The 13,092-nt window shown below is 43.6% G+C and overlaps 1 protein-coding gene across 2 annotated transcripts in view; it reads right to left on the bottom strand.

Annotated features, from left to right (window-relative positions):
- Positions 1-473: 473 nt before the first annotated feature.
- prdm16 (PR domain containing 16) overlaps positions 474-13,092 on the bottom strand; it is a 146,274-nt gene continuing 133,655 nt past the window's right edge. The window contains exons 6-17 of one of the 2 annotated variants that reach the window (XM_087782146.1): positions 12,271-12,472; positions 12,023-12,188; positions 11,736-11,889; positions 8,976-10,578; positions 8,773-8,860; positions 6,885-7,054; positions 6,701-6,778; positions 6,293-6,462; positions 5,628-5,799; positions 3,834-4,085; positions 3,429-3,609; positions 474-2,539 (exon numbers count right to left, since the gene is read on the bottom strand). In XM_087782146.1, coding sequence (XP_087638272.1) covers positions 2,405-2,539; positions 3,429-3,609; positions 3,834-4,085; positions 5,628-5,799; positions 6,293-6,462; positions 6,701-6,778; positions 6,885-7,054; positions 8,773-8,860; positions 8,976-10,578; positions 11,736-11,889; positions 12,023-12,188; positions 12,271-12,472 — 3,371 coding nt within the window. In that variant the 3' untranslated portion in view covers positions 474-2,404. Of the gene's footprint in view, positions 2,540-3,428; positions 3,610-3,833; positions 4,086-5,627; positions 5,800-6,292; positions 6,463-6,700; positions 6,779-6,884; positions 7,055-8,772; positions 8,861-8,975; positions 10,612-11,735; positions 11,890-12,022; positions 12,189-12,270; positions 12,473-13,092 lie in introns of both variants that reach the window. The other variant, XM_087782147.1, reaches the window with a different exon arrangement.

Raw genomic sequence — 13,092 nt, forward strand, 5'->3', positions numbered from 1 at the left:
GTCACTTCCGCACTCCCGCGAAAGTTTAAATGACTACGATTTTAAAATAAAATATTTTACCAGTCCATCTCTAAATAATCTCAGCCGACCTATACACGTATACATAATTATCTAATTTAAAATATAAAAAAATACATTTTGCTTAAATGTAGGCGAGTACGCTCGGCTAACCGGAAGTAGCATTTCGATAGCGCTTGAATAGTAAGTAGGAAGAAAAACATGTGTTTTAATTCTTAGCAGGAACACACCTAGTTGGTTATTATGGCTACTAAATATATATATATATATATATACAAAATATAATATAATTTGCATAAAATACAAAATAATATGAAAGGTTTTCTGCGCACAAACCTCGCATTGCCCCTTGAATTAAACTGCGTTCAGCTCAATTGTCGCCCCCTAGTGTCTGCATTTGACCATACAACTAGTCTGGTCTGTCCAGGTGGAGTGAGTGAACAAAGGCGGTGGGGTTTAAAAAGCACACAGGTTTTTATTGCATATCAATTTCATGTATAAATTCTTCATAGCATTGGAAAGATTACATTTGGTATACATGGCTATTCTACAGAATTAACATCGTTTCCAGGAAATTTTCTCTAAAGTACATCTTCAATCATCACAAGCATCAAAAGAATTTCTCAGAATTGTTCAATATTATTCTACAGTCATTTTTTCTCTTTTTTAAATTTCATCGTGTCGTCTGACTCGGCACTGCCGGAAAACTTGAAACCTACGAACCTAACCACATAAGTGCATCTACGGATTTGTGTTTATTTTTTTCTCTTTTTTTTATTGATACACGTTTCACAAATGGACATTATTATGACTCTAAACACGTCATGCACAACATCTTTTTTTTTTGTTGGTTTTCCATTTAGCTAACAGAGGCGATATACAACTCAAACAAAACAAGCACCATCTATTTAAACCCCATATTTCTTCTTCAGACAAATGCACCGTTGTTTGCCATTCTTTAAAATACTATACAGCTTCGAAGATACTGATTTTTCGTTTTTACTCTCTCCTTCAACAGCGCGAGGTTGGGGCGACGAGGGAAGGGCGGCGACCGTGACGCCACTTCTGCTGTGAAACTTTGCAAAAGTAGCAAAATGTTCTTTGCTGACACAGCGCGTTCATTACAGTAGTCCATGACACACTACTTTACATCACAACTGTGAGACTCTCAGTAGATTTGTTATAAAAAGACAGCCGAGGTGTCCCAGTGCTTCTCTTCTCATCGTTGATGTTCTTGAGACCGGAGTCCCTTGTGTTTTTTTAAGTGCTTGTTTGCAAATGTGGCGTGGAGCCTGAAGGTGGGCGGAGCCTACGGCGCCCTCTGTGGATATCTACATCTATCTACAGTAACATGACTGTTCTTATCTTACAGATATGTGGTCGACATGAGTCCCGTTGATCCCAGACATCGAGGAGACGATAATCCTCGATTTACTTCTTTTTTTTTGACTGGTTTGCTCTCTTCTTGAAGAGTTCATGTTACAAAAATGGTCATGCAGTCGCCTTAAGTTAACCTCAAATGAACACGTGAAGAAGGTCAAACACAAACTACAGCTATAAATAAGAACTTTCTTTTGGCACACGTCAGGCGATTCAGAATCTCCATCTGCGTCCGACCGACTTTCACTTCCTTCGAGAACGGACGGATGGAATCACTTCTCCGAAAATCAAAAACTACAAATAAATACAAACACACACAGAATCAAACATATAAGAGCGAGGGGTTAAAGAAGTAACTAGGAAATGAAATGATTGTCAGAGAACAAAAACATCTAGGTGTTATTTTGGCACATGTCAACATCTACGTTATTTTGTACATCGTGTGACAATATCATACAGTTTTGGTCCTTCTCTAAAATAATTATATTAATCATTTAGCACGGCGGTGCTGACGAACAAACAATACTGTGGCGTCTAGGAGGAAATGAACATCGATGAAATGAACAAGCAGAGAAAATCCCGGAACCCTCGCACACATTCTTTATCAAGTTCAAAACAAAGGAAAGAAATCGTCTTCAACAGTCAAGTAACATTTACGGTGGTGATTCAACAGGTCGCCCGTGATCGTCGGGGGAAACGGCACAGGCGTGTGGACGTGTGGTGCTACTGCAGTGCTTTAAGCGGGCGGCCTTTAGTGACCTTCTAGTCATGAGGAGTCTCTGTGGGAGACGAACCTTCAGAGAGTGGGTGCTGCTGAGAAGCATTCATCATGTCCTTCACATCAGCAGGAGCATCGCAGTGCTTTCTCTGGAGTCTGTGTCCAGACGTGGAGACGACGTCACTCACGAGCGCGACGCTCTCAAGTGTCCTTCACGTCTGCTCGTCGTCCTGAAAGTCCCCTGTGTCGTCCTCAGAGGTCCCCCCTCGCTCTCTCCCGGTCGGTCTTCTAGATGTGGTTGAGTGGGTGAAAGCTGTTCGTCTCGGACGGTCCTCCTCCCAAACTCAGCCAAGCGTCCAGAGAGTTCTGGGAGGGCGCGTGCAAAGGGTTGTTCTCCGAAAGAGACAGCATCATTGCATAAGCCTGCGGGAAGAGACGATGGAGGGTCAAACAGACGTAGAAAAGTATTTTTTTTGGTTTTCACCTGACCTGACGTAGTTGTGTAAGAAAACACTGATACACTTTAATATCCCGACATTCTTTGTCACGATGCTGTAGCAATACTAAACAGCACTGTATCCATTACATTTTTTTGCTTTTAAAACATATATTTGTTTTATATTACAACGTATTAGAACGTATAACGAATTGTATTTTTTATTTATAACTAACATTCACTGCATATTTTGGTTTCAAAACAATTGAAAGCAGTTTCTAATTCATTTCTAATTCTTCCCTGGTCTTCTTTTGAAAAAAGCAAAACAGTGCAGGCTAGGGAATTTTGCAGCAAAAGAGGCGACATAGAAGCACTACCAAAGCAACAATTGCTCATCAAGGAGGAAAGACAGTGTCAGTGTTAGTGGTTGAGTATAGAAAAGAAGAAGTTTTCATCACTGGTACTACAAAATGAGCTTTCATCATGTTTAGAAAACAAGACTAAACGTGGTTCATAAAAATAAATCCTCATTCATGTTGAATAAAATGAGATAAAATTAAGATTTCATTTAGTTAATAACACCACAAAATGCTTTTACGAATGAGGAATGTGGACAGTACATTTTATAGTCTGGGACAAATTAAACTGTTACTTTAATAATCGCATTAATAAACAAGTCAAGAAGATAAACCAGTGATTATTGGCTGGAAAGGAGTCAATAGGGTAACAAAAACTTTTTGTGGTGTTCTTCAAAAAGAAGATTTTCTTCCCCCATAGTCTCCTAACACTGTGAACTCACACATGACTCAGAGGTGCAGCGTAACTAAAACCGCTGACCGGGCAGATTTGTCCTCGAGCTACTTCCCCTGGACGTACCTGGGTCTTAGCCTGCCTGTACAAAGTCTCTTTCAAAGCCTCCGACTCGAGCGAGGAGTGAAAAATGTCTTTCACGTCAAATGTTTGCTCTTGGCTGGCAGATTTCCGGAGGCCCTCCAGACTTTTGGGGAAGCTGGGAAGACTCTCCAGGTCCAGCAGAGACCCCTCGTCCTCTAAACACCTGCACGATCACGCATGGACCGGCATGGACAATACGGCGAATGATCGGGCGGGAGGTGAATGACCAAGATGAGTGAATGAAAGGAGGATGAAGGAAGAAATAGAAGTTGTTAAAAGGCAGAAGAGGAAAAGAACAGCTGATCTTCAGGTGGTTATTTGGTCAGTTATCTGGAACCGGATCAAGATTGGATCCAGTGAAGTGGTCTAGATCTGCGGTGGACGTACCTGCGCGTGTGTTCGTAGCTCATAGAAATGGGTGCGGTCTCGTCCTCGTCCTCCTCCTCTTCAAACACTCCAGTCGTCACAGGGGACGGAGACTCTGGCGCCTCGTCGTGAGACTTCTCCGTCAGGCTGCCTTCCTCCTCTTCCTCGTCGTCGCCCTCGGCCTCTTCCTCCTCTTCCTCCAGACCCTGCAGCCTCAGCTTGGAGTTGGACAAGCTGTGGCCGGCCGGATGGTCCTCGTCCGCCTGGTCACACCTGAGGAGGGTCACAGTCATGATGTGAGGATTTGCTCTGGTTTCTTCTAGGGCTCTGAGAAAATATCGATATACAGCAATACTTTTTTTTTACGATACTGTATCAAAATGAAACATTGTATTGATAATAAAAGGTTTGAATAATTTTTCTATTTTTCAGTGTTGATTTATGGTTTATATTTAATAAAGTGTGTATATAATAAAAATAAAATCGATTTTTCACTTCCAATTAACTTGCAAAAATTCAAGGAGTTTGTTCGTTTTTTTGTATTGAATTTTAAACATTACTTCCAGCTGAACAATGAAATCCCCTAAGATGAATGAGGACGAGAGGATACAGTTGACTCCAGCAACCTTTAAAGCTAGTGTAAGGGCATATTTTGGTTTTAAAACAAATAAAAAGCAATAACAAATGTTTCATGAGTCATGCTGTCTGTAAATTAAAGGCAATACTATGAACATATTGTTCATCCCAATTGCAATATATCGCTATATATTGTACTGTTGATCGTTTGTCGGTATAGAATCCCCAGATTCTTGTCAATACACACTCCTAACTTCATCAGAAGGGGTCGATAAAACTAGTGACACAAACAACAAAGGTGCCGACATGAGGTACAGGATTAATGGCTGGAAATTCTGGCTCGGTTCCTCTGTCACGTTGGAACTTTTGTTGGTGACGATCTGCAAGCTGCCTATCAGCACCGTGCCATAACGACCTGCCATCTGTACATTTTCCAGCCAGCGCTGCCCCCCGTGTTACCCCGGGACCGCCGTGTCACGGCTCATGATATCACATCCTGTGGGACGCCAAATTCACCCCCGTCCTCTCCCTGCCATGCAGTGGACATTCATCAAGCTGGACAGGACGACCTCTGGGAGGGGGCTTGCTGGGACAGGATTGGGTGGCGCACTGTGGATGGGTAAACACCGGCAGGGGGACTTCAGAGGAGACTCGGGGGGCTCCCCTGTTTCAATCTAGATTAAATATCACTATAATCAAATTGCCACAGCGCTCGTTTAGGGAAAGCTCTGACATCAGGGGTGCTGGGTTTTGTCACTTGGTCTAAACACGTCAGCGGGCTGTTTGTGTTAGCGCCGTGGAGGAGCGAGGGAAGCCAAGGGAAGAGGTCTGTCATCGGTGGATCCCTCAGATAAATGCTTTAACCTGATTCCCCCTCAGGGGTCCAAACACACCGGGCCATCCGAGTCATGTTGCTGTTTCAATCACGAGAACGTGAGCTATGAAGACGGGGTTATTTCATGTGTAATGAAGATGATTCTTACAGCAGATGATGACAGAACGTTTCGTTGCTGTAAATTCAATCTAACTGGATCTACAAGAATGTGTTCATCTCAGGTTCTTATGTTTGATACCAGTCCTTTTTTTATTAGTCAATTTCTCTTTTCTAAATGGTTTGTATGATGCAACGCCACATACAACCGCTAGAGTCCACTATCTACCAATCCTTAATCAAATACACATCATCTCTATATTCATAAGCAGGTTTTAACAGATGAACTCCAAAAACGAACTCCTCACCTCTTGTCTGTGGAGCTGGAGGCCTGGTTCATCTCACTGTTGGAAATGAAGTTACGGATTTCGGAGAAGTACGAATCCTCCTTCTCGTCTAAAAGTGCGTGATTGTCTGGCTCAGAGTTGGGAGAGGAGATGGTGGTTCCTAAGTTGGACAGAATCCCAGACTGTTGGCTCACTGTGCAGACAAAATATGATTTAGTCGAGGGGTCCGTAAGAGGCATCAGACATTTTAATCAAATGTAGCAGACGATTTTCAGATTTATGTCATGAGAGAAAAAGATTGTGGAATTTCTATTTAGCTATTTTTATTCTATTTCCCTTCTTAAAGGAAATGCGTTTTTTTAACAGTTGTATCCTTGGATATTTGATATTTTAATATCAACATTTTAATCAAAAAAGGGACTGTGAAATACTGCAGGAAAACTGAACCCAGTAAATAGTCTCAAAGTATGGACTTAGATCATGTAATAATTAATATATCAGATGATATTCTGTTTAATTATCTAATGTTTCATCAGTGTTGGTGGTTTGTTTAATGTTTTTGAAGGCGGTCTTCATCAATAAATTATTTTTTATGAATTTGTGTAAAAACTCATTTGTGAAATGAATTTTTTTCCCCCTCAAAAGTGTAACGTGAACATCTCACTATTCAATCCTAGACCACTCACCGGGAATGTTCTCGTGCTCGTGCTTCTTGAGGTGACGGTCCAGGTTAGTTTGCTGGCCAAAGCAGCGGTTGCACAGGTGACACTTGAAGGGTTTCTCCTTGTTGTGGATGTTGCGGACGTGGCGTTGGAGGTTGGACGAGATGCTGAACGAGCGGTCACAGTATTTACACCTGGGAGAGAAAGTGAATAAACTGAGCAGGCGATTCCGCCATCTGGTGGACGACAGGTGTACTACATATTTTCTAACTTGTATGTTAGCTCTCTCGCTATTAAGATAAGATATTCTCTTATTTGTCCCACAGTGGGAAATTCAAACAAGCCGTATTAAATAAAAAACAAAGTATATTACAAAAAAACCATTATGATTAAGAACAAATGAATCTATTTTGGAAAATAAAAGCTAGATACCTGTATGGCTGTTCCCCAGTGTGTGTCCTCAAGTGTCTGGTGAGGTTTGCAGATCGAGGAAATATTTTCCCACAATACCTAGAGAAACAAAGAGAATAATTGTTTAACATGTTTTAAAATGATTCTATACATTCAAGAGTATTGTATAAGTGTATCAATGATTGGATGAACTGATGGTTCTGACCTGCAGGCGTATCGCTCCTTGCCCTTGCGAAGGATGGCGTCAGAGAGTGAAGGTGGGGGTGAGCGGAAGTTAAACAGTGGGTGAGAGTGTTGCAGCGAATTGGGCGGCACGTCCAGTTTCAGGGCGCCGAAGCTCTCCAGCTTCTCCGTCATGTTCTCCATGGCTGACACCTGAGGGGCAGACGGCGAGTGTGTGAACGGTGTGTTTACGACCAGAATATGCACCAGAAAACAAAGACACAATGTCAGAATGAGTCAGAGGAAATGTGGAGGAAGCATTGTATCAGGGGTCAGACTTGTTGGTCCTGCTAAAGGTGAGCTTCCTCCCTGACCTACAACACATCCAGCACTTCTCAGGCTCTTTGTTCTCCAGCACTTTGCTTCTTCTGCCGTCCCCAGAGGCCAACAAACAGACTAGATGAGGCATTCAAGGGCCCTGAATGAGCCGTACAATACAGTTAGAGATACCCCCGACTGATAGCGACTTCCCCTTGGCTGAGGGGCTTGTGAACAAAGAGGGTCGGCGATGGAGTTTATTTGCCAAAAACAGCTTACATCCTTCCTCTTTAGTGTACGCAGGACAGGAGAGACACAGTGACAGACACTTCGTCTCGATGTGTTTATCCGCAGTCTGAGAACAAGCAGGGTGGGTGGGTGGGTGGTTTGTCATGAGCCTGAATTAGAGTTTTGTGGCATTGTGTTTGGGTGACTGGGAGGATCACAGTGAGGACACGATAAGATATGATGCATCTGAGTGGCTGCTTGTGAGAACTTTGAGATAAACACGCAATAATCAGACATTAAAAATGAAAAGTCTGAATTTAACATTTCATTCTTGACTCATAATACATAAATGGTATCCTCTTATGAGGCGAGGAGGTGTGACAAACCTGCCTGATTTTCACCAGATACTGTCCTAATCAATCATGAATTATAAGAAAACATCCCTCTGCTGCCTCCCACGCCGCCGTGCCCTGGACTGGTAGGGCGCTGTGCACCATCATTCCTTAGTGTTGATGTTATTTTCTCAAGGGCTCCGAATGATTTCTTCCTTTGTTTGCTGAATGGCGCCTGTGCACCTTGTCACTTCTACCTTTTCTCTGAAGACGCGTTCTCTTATCGGAGCTGCTTTGATAATCAGCGGCATTGTTGGACTGTCCCCTGACCCGCCCTGCCCTGACGAAACCCTGATTACCAAGAGTGATAGTATAAAAAAAATGGGAAAAATAAGTGAATTGTAGCTCGCCGGCTGACTTGGCTAATCTTAGCCGGGGCATTGTTTCGTGTGCTGGGAGCCCCATGGACCGGTTAATAACTCCCCCCGCTGTTTTCTCTCTCTCTCTTTCTCCCTGTGGCTGGCTAGATAATAGCACAGTGTCCATCAAGGACATCCTGTGTTTGTGTCCAGGAGAATGGGGGGCTCTCGTCGGGGAAACCGTTTTAATCGGACATGGAAATCTGCGTTTGCAACAGACGCTTCTCGTGCACATGGAGACAGATTAATTAACACACATGTTTGAGTACAGTTGAGAGCATCCAACTCTCCTACCAATCACCCATAAAGTACTGCAAGAGCAAAAACGAACTTGCTTAAACTTGAAGCCCCAAGGTTATTTAACATGGTATTCTGGAGCCCTCCATTTATTGTCTACGTTTTTATGTGCATGCAGAGCAAGGAACTTATTATCTGATCAAATGTTATATTTTATATAGTTTTGATTATATGATTAAGATAGTTGTATAACGTAAAATTGTACAATTTGGCTAAAAGAAATCTTATTTTGATCATAGAAGATCAGAAAAAACTGCTGAAAGACCCCTCGTTGAGTTTTGGACCCTTAAAAGAAAAAGAGAAGAAGAAAGTGCAGGTGTGTTGCAGGTCCTCTTACCTGTGGATGGAAAAGTGGTGGCGATGGTCTGAGGAATTTCTCCTTCAGTGCTCCTACAGGGTCAAGTAGCTTCCTCTTCTCCACCCTGCTGGACCGAGGACAAGGCAGAGGGTTACATACCAAGGCCAGAAGTGCTCTTTTAATAAGCCGAAGCCCTGCTGACGCATCACATGTGTGTTCTGGTCGGATCGGGGCAGAAATACCTGTATATGGGGTCCATGAAGAACGCTGAGGGCTTGGCGTAGTGCAGAGGTGGAGGCTGGTGTTGCTGTTGGTGTAGAGAAGTAGGGGGCTGATGCAAGGACTGGGAGTGAGGATGTGGAAAGCTGATGACCTCGTCTTTAATGGCCACGCCTTTGGATCCGAACATGTGACTTTTTTGACTCGATGGCTCCGACGCGACGCCGTTTTGACCGCTTCTCCTGCGATTGCTAATGCTGAGGTCTAAAGGCTGTTCTTCACCAGTGGGTGGCGCTGGAAGTCCGCCGCCGCTGCTGTTGCTGTTCTGGGTGGGAGGGTTTGCTGTGGTGGGCGATGAAAGCTTCATCTCCTTGGACTTGGTGGTGAGATCGAACGGAGATTCTCCTGATGGTGGCACAGCTCCTGGAATAATTTTATGCAGATTTTCATGTGGCGATTTCGGCTCTGCCTTAAAGTAGAGGCCGGGGTTGAGAGCTCCTCGCTCAGTGCTAAGAGGATAAAGAGAGTTGTGGAAGTTGGGGAGGAAGGTGAACGGGAACATAGAGTGGTAGGGCAATGGACCCATCTTCTTCTCCTGATGGAGGCCGATCAAACCTGGACCAAAGTACTTCTCAGCAATAGAAGCTATAGCTTTGATGGAGTCAGTGGTGGCGGAGTTGGCGTGGGAGGAGGTTGGGGGGAGGGCCTGCTCGTCAGGGGGAGGGAAGAAAGAGTGCTGTGTTGAGGCTTGAGACATAAACGGACGGTTGACCGTGAGGTTCCCTGAACTGGACACGGCTGCGATCAATGCTCTGTTTGTGTCTTCCAGATGGTGTCCATCTTGACCGACACCCGACGGCTTCCTTCTCTTACCGCTGCGCTCCCGTTCGCTCTCCCCATCGCTCTCCAGATCCGTCCCGTCTCCAGAGCCGGTACCTGTGGTCGTGTCCAAATCTGTCCCGCTCGTGGTGTTGACGTCTTCCAGGTCGCTGCCGTCAGACATGTCAGTCATCTTAGACTTGGGTTTGGCCTCCCCACCAGAAGACAACTCCAGCTTGTTCTCGCTTAACTTGTCTTCTGACACACTGCTGCCTCCGTTCCGGTGTGACGAGCTCACAAGAGACATAGGAGGCCCGTCTATAGGACTGCAAGGCAACTTCACCTGTTGACTGCTGTTGCCCATTGGACTCTTCATCAGCGGATTTGCCGGTAATAGAGGAGGCCGATACAAAGATGGAGGAAAGATACCGGGAAAACTGTGCGGTAGGGACGGGAAGCCGTGAGGTCCTGGAGAGAAGGGCAGGCCGGCGTGTGGATGAGGTCTGGATGGAAAGTAGTCAGTAAAGCCTAAACCTGATTGGTTCAGACCAGAGAGGTGAGGGTGGTGGGACTTGGCCTTGGCCATGATGGGACTAGAACTCATTGGAATACCGGGGTTAAACATCCCAGCAGGGGAGCCGTAATGGTTTTTGCCCTCACAGAAGCGACGGTGCTTGTTAAGGGACGAGGTAGTGCTGAACAACTGGCCGCAGTCCTTGCATTTGATCTGGGTGCGGCAGTCGGCGTGCATGCGCTTGTGGCGGCAAAGGTTGGAGAACTGTGTGTAGGACTTGTGGCACACCTCACCTGGGGGAACAGAGAGACGCAGCCCATCAGGGCCTGGTTAAACCCATTTTAACACTGTCTCTAACTCTGTCAACAAATCAACAAAGACACAACTGCAAATGGAAACAGATGGAATATTTCAGCCAAACAATTATTTCTTAGGGTTTAAAATAGCATAAGCAGTTAATGCTGAGCTAAGGCTCAAGTATGACTACAATTAATGTTTGAATGAAATGAGTAGCATTCATTATTTAGTGGACATCATCTCAGTACACATAAAATAACATAACATAACATAAATAACATTTTTTTTGTTTGGGTTAGAAGGAAATAAAACCCTCAACACTTTGTTTGTAAAGCGTCTTTGTATGTCCTAAAAAGCACTATAAAAACATGATTTATTATAAGAATTTTAAAATCAAATATAAAACTTAATTTATTTTAAACATTAAATTAAGTCTTAGCATTTAAGAAAATGTTCAAAATGTAATGGCATGTGTGTGTTTGTTTTTTCAAAGGATTCTTACTCATGCTATTCACTAGGAATGGAGCATCTTTCTTAAGCCAGTCATATAACATCCTAATAAACTACACAAAACATAAGAAAACTGAATAATAGTTTTGCTTTAACAGTATTTTACAAAGTCAGCAGGGATCCAGGCTAAAGGTTTTAGTTCATGTCGAGTCATCTGAGAAGCAATAATAATTTATTAAACGGTACACATAACTCAGGTTGATGTTAGTAATTTGAAAATAAAATAGTTAAGTTAATGAATTTTAAACATCAGTTTTTAAAAGGAATGGTGTCTGTCAACCTTAAACAATAGAAAACATAAGGATCGATAAAGGTGCTCCTTTGTCTGTGGATGATCTACAGCCTCCACCAACAGGAAGAGGGAACCGGTAAGCCGAGGTGTAGGTTGTGGGAAGATTGTTGTTTGAACTGGCCTTAAGTTAAGTTGAGACTCCCCTTTTGACAAACCTGTGCTAAGTTCTGAATGTGCGTCTATTAATTAGCATTTATTGTGTCCTTTCATCAGGTTTGGAAACAGTAAAGTGAAAAAAATCAGTGTGTGACTTCAACTTAGTGCTGGAAGTAATAAACACAAACAATGGCAGAACATGAAGGGCGGCTGAAGGATGAAGGTCAGACATGAACGGCTGAGGGTCTCACTTACAGATAAAGGGTTTGACGCTGCTGTGGATGTGCTTATGCTGCTTAAGACCTGACGACGTGGCAAACGTCTTGCCGCACTCAGGACACGTGTGAGCCCGTGCGCCTACATGCTGGGAGCGGATGTGGCGCTGAAGGTTGCTGGGGTCGGTGAACACCTGCAGATTCAAGCGTGTTTTAGGCCATCAGCAGGCACACAGCTGAACATAATAAACGGAGTTTTCACTCTCAAACAGTGACATCTTCAAATGACATTCCGAATTAAGCATGTGTGTTTGGTGCACAACTTACGTGACGCGTATGCTGTACCTTATCACAGTTTTCACACTCAAAGCGTTTGCCACTGTCATGTGACATCTGGTGTCGGATGAGGTTGGACTTCCAGTTGAAGGCTTTGGGGCATTGGTCGCACTTGTACTCCCTCTCCTCTGTGTGCACTATCATGTGCTGACTCAAACTTGACGCAGATACAGCAGACCGGTTAGAGAATTTGAGATGTAACTTAAAGAGGTTGCTTTGATAAAAAAGATAAAAAATACCTGTATTCATTCGGGAAGATCTTCTCACAGTCTTTGCACTCGTGGACGGGCTCGTCGCTGTCCTCGCGCTCCTGTTTGAAGTCGTCTCTGAGAGAGTCGAAGATGGACCCGGCGCTGGAGCAGGAATACTTCTGATGGCGCCGAAGTTCCAGAGTCGTGGTGAAGAGTTCATCACAGTCTTCGCAGCGGTACATCTGCTCGTCTGTACAAGAGTCAGATTGTAGTGACAAATTAAATTAATTGGAGTCAAGTTCTTTTATTGTCAAATATGCATGTATTAAGACATACCGCATAAATATGGAGGTTGATTAAAAACTTTAAATGATCCATCTGTGTACATGTTGCCTGGTACCCAGTCAGCCACTATTGTGATTTTGAAGAATACAAATAAATTCAAGTTCCCAAATATTTGGAGATTTTAAACAAACAAAATCTGTTACTCATCATGTGTTCACATTTTGAAGACATTTTAATTTTTTTATTTAAGAAATGTCAACGCCAATTTATTCTTTAAATTGTGAATGTAATGCCTTTTCAAGACTTTTTAAAGATCCTTTTCAGGGTGTCCCTTGTCTCTCACCTGAAGTAGCTGGGATATGCTAAAGGACCCCACGTCCCCTAATAAGGGAATCCGCGATTGAAAAGAATGAAAGAATGAATGTTTCAGCCTGGAGCTCAACATGTAAATCCTCCTTGACTAACTGAGGCCCCACAGATTCTGCAGGCGTCAATGCTCCACACCGCCGAAAATCTATTAACTCTTTGTGTGTTAGTTACAGCTACATTGACTCCCATACACATGGTAAAATAAACAACCCTGCA

Source organism: Callionymus lyra, chromosome 19 (genome assembly GCF_982586985.1).
Source record: "Callionymus lyra chromosome 19, fCalLyr1.hap1.1, whole genome shotgun sequence".
In the NCBI taxonomy this organism is placed as follows: Eukaryota; Metazoa; Chordata; class Actinopteri; order Syngnathiformes; family Callionymidae; genus Callionymus; species Callionymus lyra.